The sequence below is a fragment of the Dendrobates tinctorius genome, unplaced genomic scaffold, assembly GCF_039654945.1.
Source record: "Dendrobates tinctorius isolate UK_male_01 unplaced genomic scaffold, ASM3965494v1 ptg000473l, whole genome shotgun sequence".
Lineage (NCBI taxonomy): Eukaryota > Metazoa > Chordata > Amphibia > Anura > Dendrobatidae > Dendrobates > Dendrobates tinctorius.
In genome coordinates this window covers 100,107-116,599 of record NW_027362135.1, presented here as the reverse complement: position 1 = coordinate 116,599, position 16,493 = coordinate 100,107, and the positions used below count along the sequence as shown (strand labels likewise).

At 44.4% G+C, this 16,493-nt stretch overlaps 1 protein-coding gene across 1 annotated transcript in view; it reads right to left on the bottom strand.

Moving 5' to 3' along the window:
- LOC141077916 (otogelin-like) overlaps positions 1–16,493 on the bottom strand; it is a 280,958-nt gene that overhangs the window by 178,519 nt on the left and 85,946 nt on the right. The window contains exon 12 of the mRNA XM_073564686.1: positions 140–296. Coding sequence (XP_073420787.1) covers positions 140–296 — 157 coding nt within the window. The remainder of the gene's footprint in view (positions 1–139; positions 297–16,493) is intronic.

The window sequence follows — 16,493 nt, the reverse complement described above, 5'->3', positions numbered from 1 at the left end:
TAAGGTGACCCCAATTTTACTGAGCACCAGCCCAAGTACCTGAGCCCCGAGAAGAACACAGTGGAGAGCAATGTACTACACCTGAATAACTCAGCAGTCTGAATAGTGAGCGGCATGCACCAGGATGGACCACACTTACGACAAACTCGGGGTGACCTCCAGTCCACAGTGATTCCCTGCTGGCAGCACTGATGGGCGTATGCCGAGACACTGGCACAAAAACACTCACAGTCTCCACCGAGGTTACAGCCACATGTGTCTGACAGGCAGTTAGTATAAAACCAAGTCACATCCAGCTGGAGAACAAGAAAATGTACACATCAATATGCCGAGATACAGCAATACAGATAAATACCGCCACATCCACATTAACCCCATCAAAGATACATTCTCACTGCTACAATACCCACAGTGTTATAGATAGAGCAGCACCAACACTGACACCATGCCAAGACTGCTACAACACTCACATATACCACGTTACAGATACAGCCGCACCAACACTGACACCACGCCAAGACTGCTACAACACTCACATATACCACGTTACAGATACAGCCGCACCAACACTGACACCATGCCAAGACTGCTACAACACTCACATATACCACGTTACAGATACAGCCGCACCAACACTGACACCACGCCAAGACTGCTACAACACTCACATATACCACGTTACAGATACAGCCGCACCAACATTGACACCATGCCAAGACTGCTACAACACTCACATATACCACGTTACAGATACAGCCGCACCAACACTGACACCAAGCCAAGACTGCTACAACACTCACATATACCACGTTACAAATACAGCCGCACCAACACTGACACCACGCCAAGACTGCTACAACACTCACATATACCACGTTACAGATACAGCCGCACCAACATTGACACCACGCCAAGACTGCTACAACACTCACATATACCACGTTACACATACAGCCGCACCAACACTGACACAGCGCCAAGACTGCTACAACACTCACATACACCACGTTACAGATACAGCCGCACCAACATTGACACCACGCCAAGACTGCTACAACACTCACATATACCACGCTACAGATACAGCCGCACCAACACTGACACCATGCCAAGACTGCTACAACACTCACATATACCACGTTACACATACAGCCGCACCAACACTGACACAGCGCCAAGACTGCTACAACACTCACATATACCACGTTACAGATACAGCCGCACCAACATTGACACCACGCCAAGACTGCTACAACACTCACATATACCACGTTACACATACAGCCGCATCAACACTGACACAGCGCCAAGACTGCTACAACACTCACATATACCACGTTACAGATACAGCCGCACCAACATTGACACCACGCCAAGACTGCTACAACACTCACAAATACCACGCTACACATACAGCCGCACCAACACTGACACAGCGCCAAGACTGCTACAACACTCACATATACCACGTTACAGATACAGCCGCACCAACACTGACACCACGCCAAGACTGCTACAACACCCACATATACCACGTTACACATACAGCCGCACCAACACTAACACAGCACCAAGACTGCTACAACACTCAAATATACCACATTACAGATAGAACCGCACCAACACTGACACAGCGCCAAGACTGCTACAACACTCACATATACCACGTTACACATACAGCCGCACCAACACTGACACAGCGCCAAGACTGCTACACCACTCAAATATACCACGTTACAGATACAGCCGCACCAACACTGACACCATGCCAAGACTGCTACAACACTCACATATACCACGTTACACATACAGCCGCACCAACACTGACACAGCGCCAAGACTGCTACAACACTCACATATACCACGTTACAGATACAGCCGCACCAACATTGACACCACGCCAAGACTGCTACAACACTCACATATACCACATTACACATACAGCCGCACCAACACTGACACAGCGCCAAGACTGCTACAACACTCACATATACCACGTTACAGATACAGCCACACCAACACTGACACCACGCCAAGACCGCTACAACACCCACATATACCACGTTACAGATACAGCCGCAGCAACACTGACACCATGCCAAGACCGCTACAACACTCACACATACCACGTTACAGATACAGCCGCACCAACACTGACACTGCACCAAGACCGCTACAACACCCACATATACCACGTTACAGATATAGCCGCACAACACTGACACTGCGCCAAGACCGCTACAACACTCACATATACCAAGTTACAGATACAGCCACACCAACAATATGCCAAGACCGCTACAACACGCACATATACCATGTTACAGATACAGCCACACCAACACTGACACAACGCCAAGACCGCTACAACACCCACATACAAAGAAAAAACACAAAAATTGAGCTTGGTTTGAGTTGGTACACATGCAGCATATAATTGCATGTTCACATGCCCAAAAACCATACAAAACCTACAAAAGACAAAATGAGAAAAACCCTGCTGTAATTAAATAGGTAAAAAGTAAAAGTGCATTTAAATCATAGAGTTCTTAGTAATACTGTATTTGATCAAACATCGCATAAGAGCCGTCCCACCATCGACAAGGTGACTCTGTGGTCGGGGCGGTCCTACACTGTCTAATATTAAAAACCTTATCATGTGTCAAAGTTGACGTCTGTGTGAATAAGTGTGGCCTCCCTCTCCTGAGCTGGAAATTGTATTTAAAGACTTCCCCTGACTGGTATCCAGAGGCTGGGACTCGATCTTTGTCTGCCCTTATTCACACAGACATCAACTTTGACACATAAGGTTTTTAATATTAGACAGTGTAGGAGCGCCCTGACCACAGAGTCACCTTGTCGATGGTGGGACGGCTTTTATGCTATGTTTGATCAAATACAGTATTACTAGGAACTCTGTATGATTTAAATGCACTTTTGCTTTTTAAAGCAATGAGAAAAAACTTTGTCCAGCTCCACGATGTAGTGAAAAATATTCTTTATTCACTCAATAGAAATGAGGTTTAAAAGCCAGCATGAGTTACAAGGCATGCGATCGATCACTGCTATGTCTGGTGAGCTGGATTTGTATCCTGACTTTTGCTTTTTACCTATTTAACTACAGCAGGGTTTTTCTCATTTTGTCTTTTGTAGGTTTTGAACACCCACATACAGTATACCATGTTACACATACAGCCACACCAACACTGACAACACTCCAAGACCGCTACAACACCCACATATACCACGTTACAGATACAGCTGCACCAACACTGATACCACGCCAAGACCGCTACAACACCCACATACAGTATACCACATTACAGATACAGCCGCACCAACACTGACAGCACTCCAAGACCGCTACAACACCCACATATACCACGTTACAGATACAGCTGCACCAACACTGACACCACTCCAAGACCGCTACAACACCCACATATACCATGTTAGATACAGCTGCATCAACACTGATACCACACAAAGACCGCTACAACACCCACAGACAGACGTCAAGGTTAGATTTCAGAAAGGCAGATTTTAAGGGATTTAGAAAGAGAATTGGAGGGATCCAATGGCTGGATATCCTTAAAGACAAAAATGTCCAGGAAGGATGGGAAATCTTGAAAAATGAAATTCTCAAAGCACAATTGTTAACAATTCCGAAAAGAGGGAAGAATAGGAAGCATTTAAGGAAACCAGGATGGATGAACACAGAACATAAGCACATGCTAAAAAGGAAGAAAAAAATGTTTATAAAATGGAAAGAGGGAGGCATATCTAAAGAAGAATATAATGCTGTCTGCAGAACCTGCAGGGCACAACTCAGATTATCTAAAGCTGACAATGAATTGAGGCTTGCAAGAGACGTCAAAAGCAATAATAAAGGATTTTGGGGATATGTCAAAAGTAAAAGAAAAGTCAAAGATGCTATAGGATTTTTACAGGATGAAAATGATGAAATGGTAAGACAGGATGTTGAGAAGGCCGAACTTTTAAATTCCTATTTTGCATCTGTTTTCTCTCAGAAAGGAAATGTAACATCAACTGTTATTCACTGTCCTATTAAGGGAATAGAAGAATCCAGGATATCTATAAACAGAAAGATAGTGAGGAAACACTTAGCTAACCTAAATGAATTCAAGTCTCCAGGTCCAGATGAATTACACCCCAGAGTACTGAAGGAGATAGCAGAAGAAATTTTTGAACCCCTCTCCATAATCTTTGAAAATTCTTGGAGAACAGGAGAAGTACCAGAAGACTGGAGAAGAGCAAATGTTGTTCTTATCTTCAAAAAGGGGAAGAAGGTGGACCCAGGCAACTATAGGCCGGTGAGTCTGACTTCTATACCAGGAAAGAGCTTTGAACAAATTATTAACCCCTTCATGACCAAGCCTATTTTGACCTTAATGACCAGGCCATTTTTTGCAATTCTGACCATTGTCCCTTTATGAGGTAATAATTCAGGAACGCTTCAACGGATCCTAGCGATTCTGAGATTGTTTTTTCCTGACATATTGGGCTTCATGTTAGTGGTAAATTTAGGTCGATAATTTTTGCGTTTATTTGTGAAAAAATCAGAAATTTGGCGAAAATTTAGAAAATTTCGCAATTTTCAAATTTTGAATTTTTTTTCTGTTAAACCAGAGAGTTATGTCACACAAAATAGTTACTAAATAACATTTCCCACATGTCTACTTTACATCAGCACAATTTTGGAAACAAAATATTTTTTTGTTAGGAAGTTATAAGGGTTAAAAGTTGACCAGCGATTTCTCATTTTTACAATAAAATTTACAAAGCCATTTTTTTTAGGGACCAACACACTTTAGAAGTCACTTTGAGGGGTCTATATGGCAGAAAATACCCAAAAGTGACACCATTCTAAAAACTGCACCCCTCAAGCTACTCAAAACTACATTCAAAAAGATTATTAACCCTTTAGGTGTTTCACAGGAACTAAAGCAACGTGGAAAGAAAAAATGGACATTTTAATTTTTCCAACAAAAATTTTCATTTAGCATCAATTTTTTCATTTTCACATGGGCAACAGGATAAAATGGATCCTAAAAATTGTTGGGCAATTTCTCCTGAGTACAACGATACCTCATATGTGGTCATAAACCACTGTTTGGGCGCACAGCAGGGCTCAGAAGGGAAGGAGCACCATTTGACTTTTTGAATGGAAAATATGCTGGAATATTTAGCGGTTGCCATGTCACGTTTGGAGAGCACCTGTGTGCATAAACATTGGAGCTCCTCCACAAGTGACCCCATTTTGGAAACTAGACCCCACAAGGAACTTATCTAGATGCATAGTGATCACTTTGAACCCCCAGGTACTTCACAAATTGATCTGTAAAAAAAAAAAAAAAAGTACTTTTTTTTCACAAAAATTTTCTTTTTGCCTCAGTTTTTTCATTTTCACATGGGCAACAGGATAAAATGGATCCTAAAATTTGTTAAAAAATTTCTCCTGCGTGCACAGATACCTCATATGTGGTCATAAACCACTGTTTGAGCGCACGGCAGGGTCCGGAAGGGAAGGAGCACCATTTGACTTTTTGAATGGAAAATTAGCTCTAATCGTTATCGGACACCATGTCGCGTTTGGAGAGCCCCTGTGTACATAAACATTGGAACTCCCCCACAAGTGACCCCATTTTGGAAACTAGACCCCTGAGAAACCTTTAATGAATCTTCGATAATAGTTCGCAAATCCTAAGAAGCGCTGGAGCCCCTTGAGATCTCGAGGCAGAACCCAGTCAGCGATTGCCAGCACCTTCTTAGGATCCATACGAAACCCCTCACAGGACACAATCAACCCCAAAAAAGACCTGTACAAAAAACTAACATTTTTCCAATTTAGCAAACAATCGGTTCTCCCTGAGTCTCTGGAGAACTGTCTGTAGAGTTGCAAGTGAGATTGGTTGTCCGTGGAATACACCAAAATGTCATCCAAATAAATAATAACAAAACAGCCTATCAGGTCAGAAAACACAACATTGATGAAATTCTGGAAAATAGCGGGTGCATTAGTTAACCCAAACGGCATTACCAGGTTCTCAAAGAGTCCTTCTGATGTGAGGAATGCAGTTTTCCACTCATCCCCTTCCCGAACCCTTATCAGATTGTAGGCCCCCCGCAGATCTAACTTGGGCCCCATGTTATGAATGAGTCACCGGAGGAGGAAAAAACAAAAACACAAGCTAAGTTCAGAAAACCGGAGAGGTTGGTAGCTAGCGAACTGCAGACCCCTGATCCTATTCACCACAACTAACAGTAGCCGTGGGGGGTTCCTACGGTGCCCTAGACCCCTCGTCACAGCCGGAGAGCTAAATAAGCCTAAAGAAAGAAAGGGGAAATCTAAACTGCCCCAGAGCAGACCCAGAAGCAATAGACAGCCCCCAACATGTATTGTCGGTGAAAAACAGATGAAAACACAAACACAGACAGAAAGACAGGCTGAGCAAACGATGGGGCCCAACTAACTAGATAGGAAAGGACAGAAAAGATGGTGGCTGCAATCACGCAAAAAACCCTGCCAAAAATAATGTCCAACACGTCTGATAGAAAAGGCCCTGAAGTCACTAGACTTCAAAATCACTATATCAGCACTCAAGTATATTCTGAAGACAGAGCAAAGAGATCAACTGATCAGAGACAAAAATGGAGTTCAGCCCGTCCCAACCAGGGCAGGCTGAACACAAACACTAAGTAAACAGACAAAATCTCATGGAAAAATAGCAGAGCAAAAACTTAGCTTTTAGTAGACAGGAACTAAACTGGATGCCAGAGCTCAGAGCAGAAAGGATCACCAGCACGGCTGCAGGGCGTCGGCTGCCTTATATCCACCAGAAATTCCGGATGTCTAATCACACTCCACCTGTTCAGATGACAGGTTCTTCCCATCCAGATCAATTTCACTACCTCCTTTCACCAGCAGAGGGAGTTCATTAGACATCAGAGGTGAAGGAGAAAATGAACTCATAACAGTACCTACCCCTTGAGGAGGGGTCACCGAACCCTCATCCACGCCTCCAGGGCGATCAGGATGGGCCCGATGAAAAGCACGAACCAATCTTTCGGCATGAATATCGGATGCAGAGACCCAAGAATTATCCTCCTGGCCATAACCCTTCCATTTAACCAAATACTGGAGTCTCCGTCTAGCCAGACAAGAGTCCAGTATCTTCTCAACCTCATATTCCACATTACCTTCAACCAATACAGGGTCAGGGGGTGTCACCACAGGAACTACTGGCTCAACAAACCTCTTTAACAGAGACTTATGAAACACGTTATGGATCTTGAATGTAACAGGAAGAGCCAATCGAAACGAGACTGGATTAAGAATCTCCAAAATCTTGTAAGGTCCAATAAATCTAGGTTTAAACTTTGGAGAAGCCACCTTCATAGAGATATTGTTTGATGACAACCAAACCATATCACCCACCTTAAACCGGGGACCAATGGTCCTATGCCGGTTGGAAAACCACTGGGCCTTTTCCTGGGAGAGAGACAACTTATCCACCACTTGGTCCCAGATCTGGTGCATTCTCTCCACCACAGTGTCAACACCTGGGCAGGCAGAAGACTCCACCTGCCCTGAAGAGAATCGAGGATGAAACCCATAGTTACAAAAAAAAGGTGACATCAAAGTGGCAGAACTAGCTCTATTATTTAAAGCAAATTCGGCCAAGGGCAAAAATGAAACCCAATCATCCTGATCAGCACAGATAAAACATCTCAAATACGACTTCAAAGTCTGGTTTGTTCTCTCCGTCTGCCCATTGGTCTGAGGGTGAAACGCAGAGGAGAAGGACAACTGAATTCCCAGCTTGGAACAGAAAGTCCTCCAAAATCTAGAAACAAACTGAACTCCTCTGTCAGATACAATGTTCTCAGGAATCCCGTGCAAGCGAACCACCTGTTGCAAAAACAAGGGCACCAACTCTAAGGAAGATGGCAACTTAGGGAGTGGTACAAGATGGACCATCTTAGAGAATCTATCACAAATCACCCAAATAACAGTCATTCTCTGAGAGACAGGCATATCAGAGATAAAATCCATTGAAATATGGGTCCATGGCCTCCTGGGCACCGGCAAAGGCATCAACAACCCACTAGAGCGAGAACAAGGTTTAGAGCGAGAACAAGGTTTAGACCGGGAGCAAGTCCCACAGGACTGCACAAAATTCCTGACATCACGAGACAAGGCGGGCCACCAAAAAGACCGACTCACCAAATCTCTAGTACCAAAAATACCTGGATGACAAGCCAATGCGGAGCAATGAACTTCAGACATTACTCTCTTCCTCCACTGGTCAGGAACATACAATTTTCCAATGGGACAACGCTCAGGTTTGTCCTCCTGAAACTCTTCCAGAGCACGTCTCAAATCGGGCGAGATGGCAGAAAGAACTACCCCCTCGCCTAAGATGGTAGCAGGCTTGGTCACACTAGGAGAATCAGCAAAGAAACTCCTAGAGAGGGCGTCTGCCTTGACATTCTTAGTGCCTGGAAGAAAAGAGACCACAAAATCAAAACGTGTGAAAAACAAGGCCCACCTAGCCTGTCTAGGATTCAAGCGTTTGGCTGACTCCAGGTAAATCAAATTCTTGTGGTCAGTAAGGACCACGACTTGATGTTTAGCTCCCTCCAACCAATGACTCCACTCCTCAAATGCCCATTTCATGGCTAACAGTTCCCGATTCCCCACATCATAGTTACGTTCGGATGGGGAGAACTTTCAGGAAAAGAAAGCACAGGGGTTCATTTTAGATGTTACAGGATCTTTTTGGGACAAAACAGCTCCTGCACCAATCTCAGAAGCGTCCACCTCTACCTGATACGGGAGTGAGACATCAGGTTGCCGCAAGACGGGAGCAGAAGTGAACCTTCGCTTCAGCTCCTGAAAGGAAGAAACAGCCTCCGGAGACCAATTCAGCACATCAGCACCCTTCTTAGTCAAATCAGTCAATGGTTTGGCAATACCAGAAAAATTAGCTATAAATTTACGATAAAAAAATAGCAAAACCCAAAAACTTCTGGAGGGCCTTCAAAGAAGTGGGGTGAACCCAATCATAAATTGCTTGTACCTTGGCCGGGTCCATTTCAATAGTTGACGGAGACAAAATAAATCCCAAAAATGAAATCCTCTGTACCCAAAAAGGCATTTCGATCCCTTGACATACAGGGATTTCTCCATCAAAATCCGGAACACAGTCCGAACATGTTCCACATGAGAGTCCCAATCCCTGGAAAAGATCAAAATATCATCCAGATAGATGATCAAAAATTTATCCACAAAGTCTCGGAAAATATCATTCATGAAGCACTGGAAGACAGTAGGGGCATTAGTGAGCCCAAAAGGCATCACCAGGTACTCAAAATGTCCCTCCGGAGTATTAAACGCCGTCTTCCATTCATACCCATGCTTAATGCGAATAAGATTATACGCCCCTCTGAGGTCAAGCTTGGTAAACCAGCAAGCACCTTTAACTCTGGAGAATAGATCAGAAATCAGGGGTAACGGATACTGATATTTAACAGTAATTTTGTGGAGGGAACGGTAGTTAATACAAGGCCTTAATGAACCATCTTTCTTGGCCACGAAAAAAAACCCAGCACCTAAGGGTGAAGAGGATGGTCTAATATGACCCTTCTCCAACAACTCCTTAATATAGGATCGCATAGCCTTGTGCTCGGGTACAGATAAATTGAAAAGTCAACCCTTGGGAAATTTACACCCAGGGCACAGCTCAATTGCACAGTCATAACTCCTATGAGGAGGCAAAGACGCAGACTCATTCTCACTAAATACATCATAAAAATCAGCCAAATAGTCAGGAACATCATGCGATTGGGGAGAGGTGGAGAAAACAGGAGCGTCACTAAGGGCACACCGACAACCCCAACTCACCACAGACAAAGACTTCCAATCCAAAACTGGATTATGGATTTGCCACCAAGGAAACCCCAGAACAATGGTATCATGTAAATTATGCAACACCAAAAATCTGCAATTTTCTTGATGGTCTGGGGCGACCCGCATTACCACCTGGGTCCAAAACTGAGGTTTATTCTTCGCCAAAGGAGTAGCATCAATACCACTCAAAGGGATAGGCGTCCGCAGAGGTGTCATAGGAAACCCACAACGTTTAGCAAAATCCAAGTCCATCAGGTTCAGAGCTGCTCCCGAATCCACAAAAGCCTTAGCGGAAAATGTGGACAGGGAGCAGATCAGAGTAATTGCCAGAAGAAACTTAGGTTGAACACCAACCACAGCAAATGTGTGTGCAAAACGTTTCTCTCATTTAGGGCAGACAGAAATAATATGAGAGGCATCTCCAAAAAAAAAACACAGCTTATTACGCCTTCTGAACTCCTGACTTTGTGCCCTAGACAAAACTCTATCACATTGCATAGGTTCAGACATTTGTTCAACAGGTGGCAACACCTCTCGTGCAGTTTTGCGTTCACGCAAATGCCGATCAACCTGAATGGCTAATGACATAGAATCGTCAAGACCAGAGGGAACAGGAAATCCCACCATAGTATCTTTTATGGTTTCTGACAAACCCTTCCGAAAGAGAGCTTCCAAGGCACCATCATTCCAGGTAGTAAGGACTGCCCACTTTTGGAATTTTTGATAGTACAACTCTGCAGAATCCTGACTCTGGCTCAATGCCAACAGGGCCTTTTCAGCCTGATCAATAGCATTAGGTTCATCATACAACAACCCCAAGGCTTGAAAGAATGCGTTCACATTAGTTAGAATAGGATCATCAGGTTTTAAAGAAAACGCCCAATCCTGGGGATCGCCGAGCAGCAAAGAGATGACAATTTTAACCTGCTGCGCGGAGCTCCCCAATGAGTTAGGCTTCAAGGCAAAAAATAATTTACAACTATTCTTAAAATTCAAAAATTTAGACCGATCCCCAAAAAACACATCAGGAGTAGGGATCTTTGGCTCAGCAGCATGTGAATGAGCAAGATAGGCGGAAATTCCCCGCACTTCAGCAGTGAGCTGCTCCACACGATCAGACAATTGCTTTATCTCCATTAAGAAAAAAAAAATTCCCCCTACGGCCTCAGAGAAATAGAGGAAAAAATATACAAAAAAAAAAATTCTAACACTTTTTTTTTACAATTCTTTCCTGCTATTGAGTACCCTAGAATCTGCGGTATGGCTGGTGATTCTGTTATGAATGAGTCACCGGAGGAGGAAAAAACAAAAACACAAGCTAAGTCCAGAAAACCGGAGAGGTTGGTAGCTAGCGGATTGCAGACCCCTGATCCTATTCACCACAACTAACAGTAGCCGTGGGGGGTTCCTACGGAGCCCTAGACCCCTCGTCACAGCCGGAGAGCTAAATAAGCCTAAAGAAAGAAAGGGGAAATCTAAACTGCCCCAGAGCAGACCCCAAAGCAATAGACAGCCCCCAACATGTATTGTCGGTGAAAAACAGATGAAAACACAAACACAGACAGAAACACAGGCTGAGCAAATGATGGGGCCCAACTAACTAGATAGAAAAGGACAGAAAAGATGCTGGCTGCAATCACGCAAGAAACCCTGCCAAAAATAATGTCCAACACGTCTGATAGAAAAGGCCCTGAAGTCACTAGACTTCAAAATCACTATATCAGCACTCAGGTATATTCTGAAAACAGAGCAAAGAGATCAACTGATCAGAGACAAAAATGGAGTTCAGCCCATCCCAACCAGGGCAGGCCGAACACAAACACTAAGTAAACTGACAAAATCTCATGGAAAAATAGCAGAGCAAAAACTTAGCTTTTAGTAGACAGGAACTAAACTGGATGCCAGAGCTCAGAGCAGAAAGGATCACCAGCACCCCTGCAGGGCGTCGGCTGCCTTATATCCACTCAGAAATTCCGGATGTCCAATCACACTCCACCTATTCAGATGACAGGTTCTTCCCATCCAGATCAATTTCACTACCTCCTTTCACCAGCAGAGGGAGTTCATCAGACATCAGAGGTGAAGGAGAAAATGAACTCATAACAGTCCCGTGCCCATAAACCCATCATACATATCCTCCATCCCATAGTCCCATGCCCATAAACCAGTCATACATATCCTCCATCCTATAGTCCCATGCCAATATACCCATCATACATATTCTCCATCCCATAGTCGAGTGCCCATATACCCATCACACATCCTCCATCCCATAGCCCCAAGCCCATATACCCATCATACATATTCGCCATCCCATAATCGAGTGCCCATATACCCATCACACATCCTCCATCCCATAGTCCCATGCCCATATACCCATCATACATATCCTCCATCCCATAGTCCTGTGCCCATATACCCATCATACATATCCGCCATCCCATAATCGAGTGCCCATATACCCATCACACATCCTCCATCCCATAGTCCCATGCCCATATACCCATCATACATATCCTCCATCCCATAGGCCCGTGCCCATATACCCATCATACATATTGTCCATCCCATAGGCCCGTGCCCATATACCCATCATACATATCCTCCATCCCATAGTCCTGTGCCCATATACCCATCATACATATCCGCCATCCCATAATCGACTGCCCATATACCCATCACACATCCTCCATCCCATAGTCCCATGCCCATATACCCATCATACATATCCTCCATCCCATAGGCCCGTGCCCATATACCCATCATACATATCCTCCATCCCATAGTCCCATGCCCATATACACATCATACGTATTCTCCATCCCATAGTTCCATGCCCATATACCCATCATACATATTCTCCATCTCATAGGCCCGTGCCTATATACCCATCACACATCCTCCATCCCATAGTCCCATGCCCATATGCCTATCACACATCCTCCATCCCATAGTCCCATGCCCATATACCCATCACACATCCTCCATACCATTGTCCCATGCCCATATACCCATCATACATATTTGCCATCCCATAGTCGAATGCCCATATACCCATCACACATCCTTCATCTCATAGTCCCATGCCCATATACCCATCATACATATCCTCCATCCCATAGTCCAGTGCCCATATACCCATCACACATCCTCCATCCCATAGTCAACCATTATGACATCATAATGAGCGGCGGCAGGGCTTGCAACCTATGATGACATCAGCGTCACCATGGAAACCATTGTGACATCATAATGAGGGGCGGGGCTTGATACGCACTTACTGTTTCCCCAGTATGCAAATAGGGGCATTATGACATCACAATGAGGGGCGGGGCTTGACACGCACACAATTTTTCCCCAGTATGTAGATGGGGCAAAATTGTTTGGTGAATTGGAACGCGCGGGGTTAAAATTTCGCCTCACAACATAGCTTAGGACGCTCTCGGGGTCCAGACGTGCGACTGTGCCAAATTTTGTGGCTGTAGCTGCGACGGTGCGGATGCCTATCCCGGACATACACACACACACATACATACACACACATACATACATACACACTTTGAGCTTTATATATTAGATTTTGTGTGACTTCCATGAGCTTGAAGGACTGCATCTATGCGGTTCAACAATGATTCATACAATTTATTAATGAAGTCATGAGGAATAGCAAAGAATGCAGTCTTACCTGCCTCCCAGAGTTCATCTAGAAACTTTGGTTTTGTCTTCCAAGCTTCTTCTTTCATCCTACCCCAGACATGCTCAATGATGTTCATGTCTGGTGACTGGGCTGGCCAGTCCTTGAGCACCTTGATCTTTTTTGCCTGGAGGAACTTTGTTGTAGAGATGAATGTATGAGATGGAGCACCATCCTGCTGCAGAATGTGACCCCTTTATGATTTGGAATATAAGAGGTAGCTAATACTTCTTGATATTTTAGGTTATTGATATTGCCTTCCACCTTGCAAATGTTTCGCACACCCCCATACTGAATGTAACCCCAGACCATGATCTTTGCACCACCAAATTTAACTGTTTTCTGGGTGTATTTTGGTTCCATACGGGCTCCAGTAGGTCTCCTGCAGTATTTGCGGCGGCTGTGGTGTAATTCTACTGAAGATTCATCAGAGAAATCCACCTTCTGCCACTTTTCCAGCGTCCATCTGTTTAGCTGGGTGTGGGACTTTGCAAATGCCACACGGCTTTTTATTTGCCTTTTGTTTAGTGCTGGCTTCTGGGCACTGATTCGACCATGGAGGCCATTTCGAGACAGAATCCCACAAACTGTTCTAGTTCACTGATTCACACTATAGGAATGGAGAGAAGCGCAAATAGGGTCTTATCTGAGAAACGGGGTAAGAACCGTATTAAAATTATACTTAGCTGATATAGGAGAGGTATAGAGCATGAAATTATCAGTCAGCTGCCGCACATCCAAAGGTCAAACCAGTGACTGCCGAGACATATCGTTAAATGGAGAAGATCGATGTTTTATTCATTTCTTTTTCCCAACGCGTTTCGAAGTGCAAATCACTTCTTTCTCAGGGGATGATATATACTATCATGTCATCCCCTAAGGAAGAAGTGATTTGCACTTCGAAACGCTTTGGGAAAAAGAAATGAATAAAACATCGATCTTCTAATGCAGTGGTTTTCAACCAGTGTTCCGCGGCACACTAGTGTGCCGCGACACATGGTCGGGTGTGCCGCGTGTCCGCATGGCTAATTTACATGCGATGCAAATTAGCCATGTGGAGGCAAGCAGGGCGGCGGGTCGGAGAGGCAGCAGTCCCGTGTTCCTGTGTCGCTTCCTCCCTGACACAGCAGTCAGCGGCGCGGCTGGATGACATCATCATTCAGCCCCGCGGCTGCTGTGCCAGTGAGAGGAAGCTGCCGGTGAGGAGAGGTGAGGGGTGTGTGTGTGTGTCTAGGTGAGAGGTGTGTGTTTGTGTGCGTGTGTAGGTGAGTTGATGGATGTGATGAGAAGCAATGATGGGAGTCATGGAGAAGGCGGTGATGGGGAGAGGGCAATGGAGAAGGCGGTGATGGGGGTGATAAGAAGGCGGTGGTGGGGAGAGGGCAATGATGGGGTTGTCGAAAGGGCAATAAAGGGGTGGTGGGGAGAAGGAAATGATGGAGGTAGTGGAATGGGCAATTTCTACATGAAGGGGATTATGATGGGGCATATTACTAAAAGAAGGGGATAATGATGGGGCATATTACTAAAAGAAAGGGATAATTATGTGGCTCATATACTGCAATATAAAGGGGTACAATGAGAAATACTATGGCCATGAGGCTGGAGTACAAGCGCCAGCTCACATACTATATATATATATGGTATATGCTGATAATTATGTGGCTCATATACGTGGGACTGTATGTATGACTTTACATGGGACTGTATATATATATATGGGAATACTGAGTGAGTAAAAATACATTTAGAATCTATATTATTAACTATATGTATAATATGTACTGTTTTAGTGTCATTTTGTGCCATTTTGGTTGGTGGTGTGCCCCGGGATTTTTTACGTATAAAAAGTGTGCCGCGGCTCAAAAAAGGTTGAAAATCACTGTTCTAATGCACGAGTAATTGTGTGTTATGTTCAGCAGCGCACTGAATCCATAAAAAAGCTGCACTTAACTATAAAACTGTTCTAGTTGACACAGGGACTTGAGGTGACCAGGCCTGTTGGAGCTCTGCTGCAGTGCAAGAGGGGCTTGCTTTGGATTTTCTAACCAACAAACGTTCCTCCTGAGCAGTTGTCTTGCAGGGTCTGCCGGACCTGGGCTTGTCAAACACATCTCCAGTCTCTTCAAATCTTTTTTTAATTCTTTGTACTTGACGCTGAGACACATTAAAGGTGCCAGCCACCTCTGCAGTGGATCTGGTCTTCAGCCTCTTGATAATCCATGCTTTGGTCGCAGGGTGGATTTTTGGCATGTTGTCAGAGCTCAAGCTGCAGCTCAAGTGAAGGTCTGGGGTGCTGGGTTTCTTTTTATACACACCCACTAATTAACCGATCATTTACTGAGCACAGGTGAGGATGTAAACTAGGATTGGGGGCGACAAAAATTTGTCTTGCCACAATCTGACCAGTCTGTGTCCATTAAAGGATAAATATTTCTGCATTGATGCCAATTTATTTTCTTAACCTAAACCACATTTCGGAGGGTTTCAGCTTTCAAAAGAATAATTTATACAACCAATGGATGAATTTAACGTCAGGTTATAACTAAAGCTTTTATTTTCATAACATGAATAAGCGACATAACTTCTGTCAGGGAGTGTACAGTCGCACCAAGTCCTCACCACGACATATACCAATTCGAAGATACAGTTGCAGCAACACTGACAACACATCCTCACCACTACATAAACCACGTCACAGATACAGTCGCACCAACACTAACACCACGCCAAGATCACTAAAACACCACATATAGTCTGATCATAGACACAGGCGCACTGATAACGACACTATGCCCACATTACTAACACACGTACAAACAATCCTATCACACCCACAGATAAGGCTATGCCCACAGATATGAC